The following is a 16,373-nucleotide window of genomic DNA, read 5'->3' on the forward strand; positions in this document are numbered from 1 at the left end:
TATTAACATATATTATTAGTCCCTGGGGTACAGGTCTGTGAATCGCCAGGTTTACACACTTCACAGCACTCACCATTGCACATACCTTCCCTAATGTCCATAACATTCTTTTTTTTAAAGATTTTATTTATTTATTTGAGAGAGAACAAGAGAGCATGAGCAGGGGTAGGGGCACAGGGAGAAGCAGACTCCCTGCTGAGCAGAGAGCCCGATGTGGAGCTCAATCCCAGACTCCAGGATTTTGACCTGAGCTGATGGCAGTCAATTAACCAACTGAACCACCCCGGTGCCCCACATCATTTCATTCTTAATAGCTCAGACGAATCCCAGCATGAATTACTTATCCCAGCATGAGTTACTTATCCCAGCATGAATTACTCATCCATTCCTTTCCACTCCTTTATCAAGTATTTTTGCATCTTTGTGTTTGGTGGTTATATTGTCTGGTAGTAGAATTCATTTCCTTCCCCTCCAATACTGTGAAGTCCTTGGGACCAGGGCCCATGTATCGCTTATCCATCCTCTGTATCCCTAATACCACCTGTACCTCAATACTATGGGTATCTGACGAATGCTGATTGAACTGAATTAGTAAGGTAGCCACTAGATCATGGTCAAGAGTCCTTTGGTGTTTGTGGTAACCTGGCCCTCACTGTTACCCTGTTAACTCGTGTGCCAAGGGCTGGTAACTTGTTTTGGCTTTCACCTTGGTCTATTTTTAAAACACAAGAGCTTCAGGAAGGAGTGTTGTTAGAGAGCAGTATGATTTAGTTTCAAAATGTAATTATTGGTTCCCTGAGTGATAAAGGCTACGTATCTTTATTCTACACCAGGCCATATTCCGAGCTCAGTATCCACCGGCCACTGCTAAATATGCAGCAAATGACCTGGGTTTTGTTTCAGTTGCTTCTTCAGAAGCCATGTTTCACATACAGCGCCCTTCCAGAGCTTTGTTAATCCTAATCTCTTTCAAAATCCGCCCTCGTCACTTGGTTCCATTGTGGTCACTAGCACAGTACCAATGGAGTTCTGCTTTTTGTTAAAAGAAAGTTAAATAGTATTTTCTCTTGTATCGGACTAGTTTCTACACTGACAGAATCGAGGCTATTTTGGTTGCGCCGCTTAAAAACATTCTTTACCAGTAAAAAAAAAAAAATACAAGTGCCAGATAAGTTTTATTTCATGAATACATTCTTTGGAAATGAGTTTCCTTAGACCTTCAGTTAGGGTGTCCATCTGGCAATGTGGTATGCTGTCAGGAAATGAATCAAGAGAAAAAGGAAATATGCTGGGGGAGTTCTGTGTCTGGAGAAGTCAACTTTCCTCAGGCAGTATGACTTGAGAGGATTCATTATTCAGGATTAGAATCTCAGGACATGACTGTTTTGGGGGGTGGGGAGTAGCTGTAGTTTCTTAATCTCTGTTCACTAACTGAAAATGTTAAGAAAGAATGAGTCCCTTTTTAGGATTTCTTTACCAAAGTGAAAGAAGATTCTAATGGCTATACTTTAAATATGGAAACATGTATGATCTCTGTTGAATATGGACATGAATACACAAATCAATTCAAAAGCAGTTTTGTTGAATTCCAAGTTGATCAGCACCGAGAAGTCTGTGACCATTACATACGGAACGAGCTAGAATGGAAGACTGCGTAAAGCAGGGGTTGGCAAACTTTCTGTGTGAAGGGCCAGACGGTAAACAGTTTACGCTTTGCAAGCCACACGGTCTCCATAGCAACTGTTCAACTTTGCCACAACTACTCCCTCCTCGGAGTGAGAAAGAACCATCGACAACATGTAAATCAATGGGTGTGGCTGTGTTCTAATGAGACTTTATTTATAAAAACAGGTAGTGGGCCAGATCTGGCTCCTGGACATTTATTTTGTTGCTCCCTGGTATAAAGGAGTAACAGCTCAAAACTGATGGAAGCAGACAGGAAGCTAAGTTGTGCCCGAAAAGGGGACATGTGAGCTCGTCTTGATGCTGTTCTTCCGCAGAAGAACCACAGGCAAGACTTGAATCTTAGAAGATGGCAGGTTTCGCACAGCTGTTGGGTGGCTAATTTAGAGGCATTTAACAGAGTGTATGTGGGCTTTAGGGAGGGGTGGGACCTATGAGAGAGGATGGTATGGATGTTGGGGAGAAAAATAGTATGGCACAGGTCACAAAAGACATACCTGCAGGGCACCGTTAGCTGTGTTCTGAATGGTCTTAATGCACGAAGATCTTATCTTGGACCGCATTTGCTCACTAATTAGTATACAGTGGCACCTCATGTTTAGAGAAGCCAATACCATACCACTGATGAGGGAAGCGTTTCTTCTAGAAACGCACATACATATGAAAATGCCTGCCAGAATGCAAAACGATCAGAGACACAGGGACAAATCACTTCAATTGTTTGTTTTAAAAATATGTTTATCGCACATTCTACCCATGTACTGTTCCTATAGAATAAGGGTGGAGATTTAGAAAGTGCCTTATAGGAGATAATGATTTTTATTACAGCAGAATTCAACTTCTAAGTATATTTATAGACAGAGGGACACATTAGTGGTAGTAAATAGATTATGAATTGGCTAATGTTCTGTGTTTAATATAGAGCAAGCCACTGAAATCCCTCAAGTGGTTGCAAATAGCTATGTCTAGAGATTAATCAGGAAAGATATCAGCATAAAACTGAACACATGCACATTCACACCTTGAACACCCCGCAATTTATAGAGGCTATTATGCAGGACACTGTTGGCTACCACTTTTTCACTAGAGGGAGGAGCATGAAACCCCTTTATTAATTTGGATAACAGTTTAGCAAGGCCGGTGAGATAAGATCAGGCATTTAATTTAACTTGCCGAATGGCCATGAACTTGGTGCTGCTCAGGCTTCCAGGGACTTGGGAGTGAAAATGCAAAAGGGAGGATTAGCTGATAGCTTAAGACTTGAGCCTGAAGTCAAGACTGTGGCAAAGGGTAACAGAAAAGTCGTACATTTAAAATGCAAAACTCCCCTATGGATATACTTTGCATGTGTGAAGAACGTAATATTTTATTTAAAAAGTCTTTTCCTCTGTGGGCAATTATCTAGCAGGGTTAAGTAAACCAGGAGGTGGTATTTAATAGCACATTTCCACTAAATGGCAGACCTCTGGCTCTGACATCTGTTTTGAGTTACTCAACACAGCTGTCCGAAACAGCTGTAGCAACTGTGAACTTCATTCTTCCTAACACAGCAATGGGAACATGGGTGGCAGACTTTAGATTAAAAGCACGATGTCCTCTAAGATATTAGGAAGCTATTGGCAGAAACAACTTCCATGGTGAAACTTTTTAAATGTAATTAAAAAAAAGATTTTATGTATTTATTTGACAGCGAGAGAGGGAACACAAGCAGGGGGAGTGGGAGAGGGAGAATCAGGCTTCCCACTGAGCAGGGAGCCTGATGTGGGTCTTGATCCCAGCACCCTGGGATCATGACCTGAGCCCAAGGCAGAAAACTTTATGACTGAGCCACCCAGGTGCCCCAAAATGTTAATTTTTTTAAAAAGATGTGCACCTCGGCAACAAATGCCAAAATCAGTCAGATCAATATTTTTTAAACCACTGGATCTGAAAACCAACTTAGTGGGTTGCAACCAGCGTTTTATTTTTAAATACATGAAACAGAGAAACAGTGTGAACTGATTGTAGTATAGGAAGTGTTGGTTCACTAATCTTTTGTTTATGATCTTTGTATGTGTATGTCACTAGACACATTCATGTATGGTGTATATACATGGTGTATACATATGTGTGTGTACACACACAACACACACAATGTTTTTTATATCCTTAATACAGTTTGAGATGTAAAATGTTTCTTCTGGTATGGATAATGGTTAAAAGGTCAAAGCACAGTCTGGGTCCTCAGAAATGCTAAAATGACCTTGGGGGGAGGGGCTTCCATTTGCAATGGTCTGTAAACCCAAAATGTTGAAGACTCAAAATTTTCTGCTTAACACCAACCTAACATACCTCCCGATTGGTAAGATGCTCCCAAGAAACCCCTACCACATATATGTTTTCCATTCTATTTTTACTATGAGACTTTTTATTCATTTGAATTTGAGGAGAAAAGGGCGTGCTACTCTGATTTAGAATTGAGAATTATGTATTAGGTCTTAATCCCCTTTGAGGGCACAGAGCTCCTAGAACCTTTAGAATTTCCTGTGAAGAGAGGCAGCAAGGTATCTTTTGTAATGTTAACCAGGCAAGTCTTGGAAAACCCATAGGTATGCCTGGGGGTTGTGTGCCAGGAGAGGGAGACTTGAGTGTAATCCCCCATGGCTAATGATTTAATCAGTCACACCTATGTCACAGTGCCTCCCTAAAAGTCCAAAAGGACTGGGGAGGGAGAGCTTCCAGGCTGGTAAAGATGTGGAGGTGCTTGGGAGGGCAGGGTACCTGGAAGGAGCATGGCAGGCAGCTTCGCACCCCTCCCCTCTACCTTGCCTTACGCATCTCTTCTCTTCCGTCCAGGGATTCCTGAGTTCTAACCTTTGAGAGTACAGGGTGAGCCGGTAGAGAAAATATTTCTGAGTTCTGTGAGCTGCGGTAGCCAGTTAATTGAACTGAAGAAGGGGTCGTTGGAACCTTTATGTCTCTAGTGGGGGTGTGTGTGGGAGGGGGGAGTCAGAAGCCCAGGTGATAAACCAAACTTGCAACTGGTCTCTGAAGTGAAGTGGGTCTTGGGGGCAGGCTTGGGGGAAGAGCCCTCAAGCTGGGGGATCTGATGCTCTCTCTGGGTAGGTGGTATCTGAAATGAGTTGGATTCTAGGTGTTGGAATTGCTTGGTGCTATGGAAAGAACCCTGACAGGTTGGAATTGGGTGCCTAACAGTAAAGGCCCAATTTTAAGGCCTAATTTGGCAGGAAGTGGTGAAAAAGAAAAAAAAAAATGTCAAGGTAACAGCATCACAGAAAGAATAGCCAGATCTGGATTGTTTTCCTCAGGGGGTAAAAAAAAAACTGTCTCAAACCACCAGCCTACTATTGAATAAGTAGGAACTCAGTTAATGGAATTGGTCAAACAAAGCCTCCTTATCCCCTGTTTGAGAACTCAAGATGAGCACTCAGGGAAAGTGCTTCCATTAGTGTGGATTTAGTAAACACTATCCAGGTGGCTTGAAGTTCTCCAAGTTTCCATAAAAGTAAATCAGCATCATACAAGTGAATTTAACATCAAAGATGCTAACTGCCAAATATATCAGAAGAAATCTATTTTTCCTCTTCTAGGTGACTTCTTCCGTACCCATGCGGTATCCAGCTTCAGGGACTAAAAGGGGGATGCGGGGAGAGGGTTCAAAGACCTTCACCCTCAAGATAACGAGGATGGGTCAGAGGCCCAGCACAAAAAGGTTGCCTATAGGGAAGCAGAGCTGCACACCCTGGAAAAGCCCAGGGCGTCAACACTACAGCCACTAACTTCCCACAGAGCAGGTACACAGGCTTGGCATTGAAGGGGCTGGGGCAAGGTATCCATCTGTGACCTTCAAGGGATAGGTAGAGGTCACCGGAAATAATGGGCTACATGGGGGGCCCAAAGTTCTCTCTGTGTCATCTTGAAGAAGACTCTGGCTGTGCCAAAGCTGAACCCCTCCTATTTAGGTCAAAGGGTGCTTCTGGGATTCACTCATGTCCTGTCCAGTATAGCCATAATACTCTACTGTAATGGAAACTTCTGAAGTCTACCTCCTCAGTTGACTGTAAGCACCATGAAGGCAAGGAACTGGGCCCTTCTTGTTTGCATCCCTAAGCCTCCATTAGTACACAGTACGTGCTGGTAAAAGCTGACAGGATAAAGGGGGAGGGCCTTTGACTTTTGGCCAACCAGCTCGTGGTCTTCTCCTGAACTGCAGCGCCTAGGTAGAGACGACAGCCCAGGGAGTCATGATGGAGACGAGGTGTGGGGGTGGAGGGAAGACAGAGAAGGTTCTTATGTGTTAAAATCAACACATCAGAGGCACTCAGCAATGCAAAGATGGCTGGTGCAGACATTTAAAATTAGCTTCCCTGATGGTTCCTTAGCAACGCTCCCCCAGAATGGTATTGCTGTTCACGTGCACCACACAGTGTTCGCTCGCACATCGAACAGCCGGGAAACGGCCACTGATAGCCGACACCAACAGAAGTAGAGGAAGAACACATGACCCCCAACACCCTCGTCACTGCTCCTATGGAGAGGAACGAACAGTAAGACTCTAATCTGCCCTTCCCTCTGGGGCTGCCCATTCGGCGAGCCAGCCCCTGGCCACAAAGACTTGTGTTCTCCTCTTTGGCTTGTCTAGGTTTCTCTCCATTTGCTGACAGGTGGCTGTGGCCCTTCTTTTTATTTTTTTTAATTCACTCAAGGGAGGTGGGTTAGTGTTTTATGTCACAGCAATAAAGTAAATACTCCAAAATGCTCACAATGGGAGTGAAACCTCCCTGGAGGAACGAAGACATGTGAAGCTCATACTGGCTAGTGGGAAAAGCTGGTGGGGTAAAATGCTGCTTTTATATGAGGGGAAGAATACACAGGGGCATAGTGATGGCGGGCAATAAGGGCATTTGTATTACTGTCTTTCTTGGCAAAGATCGTATTCCATCCATGGCAGTGAAACCAACAACAAAAGACTAGTATATAAAGATTTAATTGTACCTATATTTAAACAATGGAGTAAGAGACAATTTTTAAACGTAAAGGGCATCAGAAGGCTGAGTCCCCACCACTGCTGTATACTAGGCATGTTCTAGATTTCACCGCAGCGTGTGGTAAGTGTGTGTCTCTGGCAAGATGCCATCAAGCCATGAATGTCTTTGTCAAGGTCACAGCATCACTGCTCTTAAGTAAAACTGATCTCATAACTTGCTCTTCAGACTAATGTGCAAAGGGAGTAAATGTGTAAGTTAATATTCTTGCTTCTAGAGGCATCAGGGTTCTAGAGGCATCTGAATTCAACCAGAATCCCACATCAGGTCAATTTGGTCATCTAAAGCAGAAATGGACCCTGAAAACACTTGCTTCTGACAACGCTCCCCAAGTGGCACTCTGTCAGGACATGCTTACTGAGCCACGGAAAATACAGAGGCTAGTTGAGTGTGGGAACAGGAGGCCTAATTCCAGTAGGTGCGAGTTACCGGCACGTCGGGGAGCTTACCTCTGGAACTAGGGAAGGAGTTGTTGAGTTGTTCCATCACTTCCTCTAACCCTGTGCTTGTGTCCTGGGGAGGACTGAGCAGGTCTTCCTCACCTTAACGAAAGCAAGCACAAACAGAAGCACGTTATGCTTAAGGAAAACAGAGAGGAACTAGAGAAAAAGCCCAAGATTGTATTTAAAAAGGCATTATAAATTCACTACCACTTGCTCAGAAATAGCATAAATAAAAACCTCTCAACGCTGAATAATTAGGGAACAACGATTAGACACTTGAGGTGCATCTCTTCAACACAAAACGAAGTGACTATGTGACATTTTGCCTTCACTTGATGAAGTTAAGGACGGAGTGACCACACTCTTTCCTCTGACATTTAAACAAAACTACAAACAAAACTCAAAGTACCTTTGAAGTCTAATGAGCTAGGAAAGTAGCTCTGAAGTAGCTCAGCACATCTGAAAGACTGTGGATATGGGGGATTCCGTGGAGTAAGGTTTCTCTCCTCTTTGTATATGGGACGACTTTATCCCTATGATGTTTTGGGAGGCTTAGGAGGAACTTTTTTTTTTTTAAATTTTTGAGAATCCGTTTACGTGAGGGCAGAAGGTGGTTTTGGGTGAAACGGAATTCAGAGATGGATGGTCCTCCTCTGGGAATGGGAGTCCACTTGTAGATTCTGTTGATCTGTGGTCTCTACTGATGCCTGATGTGTTACAGACATACACCTCAACCAGCATATGCAGTAAGGGACAGATGTCTTCACTGAAAACGAAATTACTGTGAACTATGAAGGTCTCTGGAAACTAATTTTTTATAACAGTAACTTCCAGCCCTACTTGTGCATTATATTGTCACTTCCATTGAAAACAAGACCTTGCTTTGGCACATCAGCGGTAATGAACATGCTTTAGGACAACCTCAGGTTCATGTCTGACTTGGAAATGACTGGGTGGCCTGTGATTTAATGACTTAAGTATGCTTGTCATTTCCTTTCACCGGTGCCACTTGGATTTTCATCTATGATTATAGTCCTGCAATTATTATTGTTTTCGGCCTTGTTTTTTAAGTTTTTTTTTTATTTATTTATTTGACAGAGATCACAAGTAGGCAGAGAGGCAGGCAGAGAGAGGGAGAAACAGGCTCCCTGCTGAGCAGAGAGCCCGATGCGGGGCTCGATCCCAGGACCCTGAGATCATGACCTGAGCCGAAGGCAGAGGCTTTAACCCACTGAGCTACCCATGCGCCCCACGGCCTTGTTTTTTAAAGTGTAAGCTAAAGGAATCCTTCATACATTCACCATTAAGACAAAAATCATATCATACGTGGAGAGAGGGCTGAATGTCATCATTACAGCAGAGGGCTTACAGACCTAGGATAGACAGAAAACCTCTCCTTCTGTAGTCTCATGGTGACAGACCATAGAAAACCTCTTTCAAATACTAAGGACAAGAAACAAGTGCTGAAAAGGTAAGGTCACAAGATAGAAAAAGAAGTTGTGGTATCTACCTACCAACCCACACACGCACACACATATACGACTTACTTATGTTTATGCCTCTAGAAATGAAAAAATGAAATAGAGCATCTTTAGTTTTTTCCCGTGAGTTTAAACCACCATTATCTGGTGAGGATGGAATGAATGAACTACTGCCAGAAGGAACAGAATCCTGACAACAGCAGGGATGATTACATCTCTTTGTTCCATTCTGGATGCAAATTTTGCCAAGTTGTGGAACATGAGGCATTTTTAATGGCAGTAAGACTGCTTTAGTGATAGTACGACTTGCAGAATAAATCAGAACCAACAGAGACATTCATGAGCAACCATGTTAAAATTTCTGACAGTTTAATTACATTATACTGGAGTTCTAGGAACTGAATTGTAGTGTGTTAAGATTCAAACACAGTTCAGTGACAGGACTGGCATTCCTCTCCCTGAATTATTGCAAGGATCAAACTTGAAAGCATAAACCAAGTTCATCTTTACAGATAGTCTAAGGTTTACGTGTTCACATGCAAATAGAGAACAGGCTTGCCTTAACCAAAAACTTCCATGACTGCGATGAATGTATCAATTCAAACATTTTCTGAGTACAGACTTCATCGTGCATAGTACATATATGAGTCAAGTATAATCTCATTTCCTTTTTCCTCAAGATCTTCTAAGAAAAAAGTCCTCTGAGCTTAACTGATCTTTTAAGATTCAAAATCAGCGTTATCCCATGTATGCATGAGTAGAGGTGAATCCACACTGAAAAATGCTTAATGGCTAGTATTTTCTGTGTCAGTGATACTGGAAAAGTTGAAACTGCTAAAAGACACCGGACATTTCAGTAACACCACTGGACTCTTCAACACTGAGCGGATTTTTAAGTGTCTAAAAAATAGCCAAACAAATTAAAAAAGGGTAAGATCTGTTGATTTATACAAACATTCATCAGGAGCCCACCATGTGCCTGGCACTGCTCTGCATGGGATAGAGCAGTGAACGACAGAAAGCCCCATCTCCATGGAACTCATGTTGTTATGGAGGTACACAGCCTAAACGAGTAAGCTATAGAGGCATGTCAGATGACGAGGAACCTTCAGAACGGGGAGTCATGGAAGTGTTCACTGATGAGGTGCAGCTGGGCAAGAACTTTAGGTCCACGAGGCTGTGACCCATGTATATATAGGAGAGAACAGCAAATGTGAAGACTTTTGGAGGGAAGTGTGACTGGTTTGCTCAAACACCAAGAAAGTTAGTATACACAGAACAGAGGGGCCAAGTATTGGGGAGAGTATGCTTCCTTGGTCCAGGAATTGGGACCTGGTCATGCGACCGGCTTTGGCCAATGGAATTTTAGCAGCTAGGAGGAGAGGTCTGTAATGTCAGGTGCTTGGGCTTGTCCTCTTCTGCTTAAGCGCTACCAGGAGCACATTGCCCGGAGAAGAGACCTGAAGCCAACCCACAAGCTGGAGTCAAGACTAGACGAGCTGCAGGAGAACTCCAGCCAACCAAGAGAGGTGTGAATGAGAAATACGTAACAGGAGAATTTTGTAATTATTTTGTCACATGGCAATAGATGACTGATAATAGATGACTGTTGTAAGATGTCAAACCAGAAAGAAACTATGCTTATGGGTTTTGTAATCATATACTGATGTGTAGCTACAACAGGCAACCCAGGAATGCATTTAATGAAACTGTGTCCACAAGTTCACGCCTACCCACCACCACCGCTATCCCCTTACCCCCGCTGAGAAAAACAGCCATTTATTATTATTTTTTAAGATTTTTATTTATTTGACAGAAATCACAAGAGAGGCAGGCAGAGAGAGAGGAAGGGAAGCAGGCTCTCCGCTGAGCAGAGATCCCGATGTGGGACTCGATCCCAGGACCCTGAGATCATGACCTGAGCTGAAGGCAACAACCTAACCCACTGAGCCACCCAGGCGCCCCAAACAGCCATTTATTTAACAAGAAAATATTCAGTCCCAACTGTACACACCAGGCATTTGGCCAGCCCTTATTGCTACTTCACTGGTTCACTGCCTGCTCGAATGGTATATTGCTAAGGGTCAAGGGATTTCATACTCAGTAACAGCACTTTAACATTAATCCTTCAATCAGATTCTACTCTAAGGTGATTGCTACAAACATACCCCCAAAAATCCTTTCTAAGGGACGCCTGGGTGGCTCAGTGGGCATCTGCCTTCGGCTCACGTCATGATCCTAGGGTCCTGAAATCGAGTCCTACATCAAGCTCCCTGCTCAGTGGGGAGCCTGCTTCTCCCTCTGCCTGCTTGCTTCCCCTGCTTGTGTTCTAACAAATACATTTTAAAAGATCTTTAAAAAAAAAACCTTTTTGAATTATTAGCTATAGCCCCCACAGCTTGTCTCAAGTTGGTCCAACAGAGTGACTGAAATATTTTAAAAGATGAACGTTTCAAAATAAGACAGGATCAAGTTAAAAGAGTACCCTGATGTAGCGTACCATGAGATCTGCTCACTGAAGAAAAAAGAAGTGATGACTCCCATTTCATCTCAGAAAAAAAGAAATGGAATGGTTTGCTGTGGGCAAGCTACTGTTTAATGTCCTTTGAAACTCACCACGGTTTTAGGCTTACTTGAGGTGATGATATCCTATCTGACTCATTTCCTATTCCATGACTGAAATGATAACGGTTCTACTTGCTTAAAAAGTGACTTCAAGGGCGCCTGGATGGCTCAGTCAGTTAAGCGTCCGCCTATTGATTTCGGTTCAGGTCATGATCTCAGGGTCATGAGATCGAGCCTGGTTGAGATTCTCTCTCCCTTTGCTCCCCTCACTCGCACATGCATGTGCTCTGTATACTTCTCTTGGAAAAAATGACCTGAGCCAGAACCAATGTAGCTTATGCTCAAAAGACCCCCCAATCCTTATTCTTATGATTTTGCTGACACCTAAGCAAGCTACTTTCTTTACAAAATAGGCGCTATGTATTAGAAAATTATTTTCTCTTGAAAGGGGACCTCTATACAAGCAACTGTGCCCCTTATTATTCTGTGGATTGCTAATCCAGATCACACTGTGTTTTGAATCAGTTTCCAACATGATGTATGATGACCTTAGTACCTCTTTTTCCCCTGCCCTTCTCTAGTTTTTCTTTTTTTTTAAGATTTTATTTATTTATTTAACAGAGATCACAAGTAGGCAGAGAGAGAGGAGGAAGCAGGCTCCCTGCTAAGCAGAGAGCCCGATGCGGGACTCGGTCCCAGGATCCTGGGATCATGACCTGAGCTGAAGGCAGTGGCTTAACCCACTGAGCCACCCAGGTGCCCCTTCTCTAGTTTTTCAAAAGAAAAATAATTTATCTGGTATTTGGTATTTAATCACTTTAAAAAATTATGCTTCAGGGCAGCTGGTCTCCATTTTACATGAAATTGCTCTGTATAAGTTTTTAAAATATAGTCTGGTACCGACTGACGATGCCGATGTTTAGCTGGTCAGTGTTGAAGGACGGTGAAAGATACTGAAATTAGTAGCCAATATTCCTGTAGTTTTATTTTTCTTGACATACAACATTCTGTTAGTTTTAGGTGTGCAACATAATGATTTGAAATATGCACATACTGCAAACCGAGGACTATAATAAGCATAGTTAACATTCACCACTAAAATTGCTGTGTATTTTTTTCTGGTGATGAGAACTTTTATTAAGATTTACCCGCTTGGGTGCCTGGGTAGTTCAGTGGGTTAAGCTGCTGCCTTCAGCTCAGGTCATGATCTCAGGGTCCTGGGATCGAGTCCCACATCGGGCTCTCTGCTCAGTGGAGAGCCTGCTTCCCTTCCTCTCTCTCTGCCTGCCTCTCTTGTGATTTCTCTCTGTCAAATAAATAAATAAAATCTTAAAAAAAAAGATTTACCCGCTTAGCCACTTTGAAATATACAATACAGTATTGTTAACTAGTCTCCATGCTGTATGTCACCTCCCCAAAATCGCTTACAAATCAAAGTTTCTACCTTCTGACCACCTTCACCCATTTTTGTCCACCCCCTGTCTATGGCCATCAGCCATCTGGTTCTCTATGAGTTTCTTTTTTTTTTTTTTAGAGCTCACATATAAGTGAGATCATAGATTTACTGTTCCCTTAGCATCATGCCCTCAAGGCCCATCCATGTTGTCACAAATGGCAGAATTTCTCTTTTATGGCTTGATATTTCATTTAATTTTCTTTATCCTTTTCTGTCACTGGACACTAAGGTTGATGCCATGTGTTGGCTATCGTAAATAATGCTGCAGTGAACATGGGGGTGCAGATATCTTTTTGAGATAGTGGTTATGCTCCCCTCAGATTACCCAGAACTGGAATAGTAGGATCATGTACTTCAACTTCTCATGTTTTGAGGAACCTCCATACTGTTTTCCACAGTGGCTGCACACCAATTTCTGTTCCTTCAATAATGCCCGGGAGTTCCCTTTTCTCCCCATCCTCACCAACCCCTTTTATCTCTTTGTGTTAACAGCCATTCTAACAGGCATGAGGTGAAATGTCATTATGGTTTTGATTTGTACTTCCCTGATGATTGCGTGATGTTGAGCACTTTTTCATGTACCTCTTGGGCATCTGTTTGAGATCAGGAAGCATGTGCCTATTGGACATAAACACTGGAAAATGTCTATTCAGCTCTTCTATTTTAAAATCAGATTTTTTTCTATTGAGTTATAGGAGTTCTTTATATATTGTGGATAATACTCTTCACAGATACAGGATCTGCAAACATTTTCAGTTTAATAGAGTCCTTCCTACTTGTTCATTTTTGCTTGTGTTACCTTTGCTTTTGGTGTTAAATCTAGAAAGTCATTGCTGAGATGGATGGCAAGGAGTTTACCCCCATTGTTTTCTAGGAATTTTATGGTTTCAGGTCATATGTTCAACTCTTTAGTCCATCTTGAGTTTTGTGTATGGTAGTACACAAGATAGTGGTCTCGTTTCATGCTTTCACATGTGGCTAGCCAGTTTTCCCTAGGTCATTCATTCAAGAGACTGTCCTTCCCTCACTATATTCTTGGCTCCTTTGTTGTAGATAAATTGATTATATATGCATGGGTTTATTTCTGGGCTTTCTACTCCATTCCATTGATGTTTGTTTGTTTTTAATATCGATAGAGTTTGAGATCAGGAAGATGCTACCTCTAGCTTTGTTCTTTTTTCTCAAGATTGCTTTGGCTATTAGGGGTCTTCTTTGGTTCCAGACCCATTTTTGGATTGTTTGTTCTCTGTAAAAAATGCCATTGGAATTTTGACAGGGATTGCATTAACTCTGTAGACTGCTTTGGGCAGGATGGGCATTTTAACAATAGTCTTCTAATCCATGAGCACAAAATTATCTTTCCATTTTTTCTGGCATCTTCTTCAAATTCTTTTATGTCTCACAGTTTTCACCATACAGGTCTCTCACTACCTTAAATAAAGTGTATTCCCAGGTATTTTTTTTCTTTTTGATATAAATGAGATTGTTGTCTTAATTTCTCTTTCTGATAGTTTGTATTATAGTACAGAAACAACAGTTTTCTGTATATTGATCTTATATCCTGCAATTTTACTGAATTCATTTAACCATTTTTTGGTGGTATTGACAGGATTTTCTGTATATAAAACGCTTCATCTGTAAATTGAGATAATTTTTCTACTTCCTTTATGATTTGGATGCCCTGTATTTCTCTTTGTTACAGGATCATCCCAGCTAGGATTTCCAATACTACATTGAATCAAAGTGGTTAGAGTGGGCAACCTTGTCTTGTTCCCTATTTTAGAGGAATAGCTTTCAGGTTTTCACTGTGAAATATCACATTAGCTGTGGGCTTGTTATATATGGCCTCTATGATGTTGATGTATAGTCCATGTCCACTTTCTGATAGTTTTTATCACGGATGAAAGTTCAGTTTTGTTGAATGCTTTTTTTTCTTCTACTGCAATGATTATATATGATTCTCATCCTTCACTGTGTAGATATGGTGTGTTATATTGATTTGCAGATGTTGAGCTATTCTTGCATCCCTGGAACAAGTCCCACTTGGTCAAAGTCAAGGTCATTATCCTTTTAATATATTGAATTTGTTTTGTTAATATTTGTTTAAGTTTCTGCATCTGTGTTCATCATGGATGTTGACCTGTAATTTTCTCTTGTTGTGTCCTTGCCTGGTTTTGGAATCATGGTAATGCTACCCTTGTAAAAGGAGTTTGGAAGTGTTCCCTCCTCTTCAATTTTTGGAAGAAGTTTGAGAAGGGTACGTATTAACTCTTCTTTAAATGTTTGGTAGAATTCAGCTGACAAGCCATCTGGTGCTTGACTTTTGTTTGTTGGAAGGTCTGCAATTACCAATTTAACCTCCTTACTTAGTAATTGGTCTTTCCGAAGTTTGTATTTCTTCATGATTCAATCTTGTTAAGTTGTATGTGTCTAGGAGTTTATCCATCCATTTCTTCTAGGCTGTCCAGTTGGTTGGGGTGTAAGCTCCTTTGTAGTTACTGCAATCTGCTTTAATATCTTTTTTTAAAATTTTCAATTCCAGTTAAAATACAATATTATATTAGTTTCAGGTGTACAATACAGTGATTCAATGCTTCTGTACATCAGTGGTGTTTCTCACAAGAGTACTCCCTAATCCCTATCACCTATTACATCTTCTTTGATATCATCTAATTTTATTTGACTTTTTCTTTTGAGTGTACCTAAACCTTTGTCTATTTTTCTTTGTCTCCTTGATTTTGCCTTTTTTGATACATCTGTATTTCCTTCCATTAAGTTTAGACTCTTTCTAGTTCCTTGACCTGAGCGTTGAGACTTTCCTTGTGTCTTGATGTAGGTATTTAGTGCGATGAACCCCCTTTCTGAACTGCTTTTGCTGGGTTCTGTAAGTTTTGGTAAGTTGTTTCCACTTTCATTTGTCTCAAGGTATTATTTTTTAAGCCTGTTTTTTCCCACTTCCCTTCCCCCATTTTGCCCAGCCCCCACCCTTCTCCCCTCTGGTAACCATCAGTTTGTTCTCTGTATTTATAAATCTGACTTTTTTTGTTTGTTCATTTATTATGTTTTTAAGATTCTACACAGGAGTGAAATCATCAGGTATTGGTCTTTCTCATCTTTCTTATTTCAGTTGGCATACGGTGCTGTAGGTCCTGGATGGGGCTTGTGTGTGTGTGTGTTTTAACCCACTTAGTCACTCTAGGTCTTTGAATTGGAGACTATATTCTATTTTCATTTGAAGTCATTTTGAATTGGAGACTATATTTTATTTTCATTTGAAGTCATTTTTCATAGGTATGCACTTATTTTCAAAATTGTTTTCTGGCTGTTTTATATTTCCTTTGTTCCCTTTTTCTCTTTTTCTCTTCCTCTGCAGTTTGATGACTTTTGTAGTCATATGCCTTGACTTCTTTCTTTTCCTCTGTTGTGAGTCTACTACAGGTAGTTGTCCTGTGGTCACCATGAGGCTTATATAAAATCTATTCATAACAGTCTACTTAAAGTTGATAACAACTGAGTTTAGAATGCATTCTAAAGCTCTACATTTTTACTCCCGTCTCAACATCTTAAGTTTTGGATGTCACAACTGGTATCTTTTTATCTAGTGCATCTATTAGCAAATCACTATAGTCATTTTTTACTACTTTTGTCTTTCAATCTTCCTACTAAATTTGTATGTGGTTAATCCACCTGCATCACATTA

General features: G+C 41.3%; 1 protein-coding gene across 15 annotated transcripts in view; it reads right to left on the reverse strand.

The window, feature by feature from the left end:
- The window catches only part of DMD (dystrophin), a 2,324,635-nt gene that overhangs the window by 9,013 nt on the left and 2,299,249 nt on the right, over nt 1–16,373 (reverse strand). For all 15 annotated transcript variants that reach the window (XM_045994540.1, XM_045994546.1, XM_045994545.1 and 12 more), the window contains one exon: nt 7,178–7,270. In XM_045994540.1, the coding sequence (XP_045850496.1) occupies nt 7,178–7,270 (93 nt within the window). The remainder of the gene's footprint in view (nt 1–7,177; nt 7,271–16,373) is intronic.

The sequence above is a fragment of the Meles meles genome, chromosome X, assembly GCF_922984935.1.
Source record: "Meles meles chromosome X, mMelMel3.1 paternal haplotype, whole genome shotgun sequence".
NCBI classification, from domain to species: Eukaryota; Metazoa; Chordata; class Mammalia; order Carnivora; family Mustelidae; genus Meles; species Meles meles.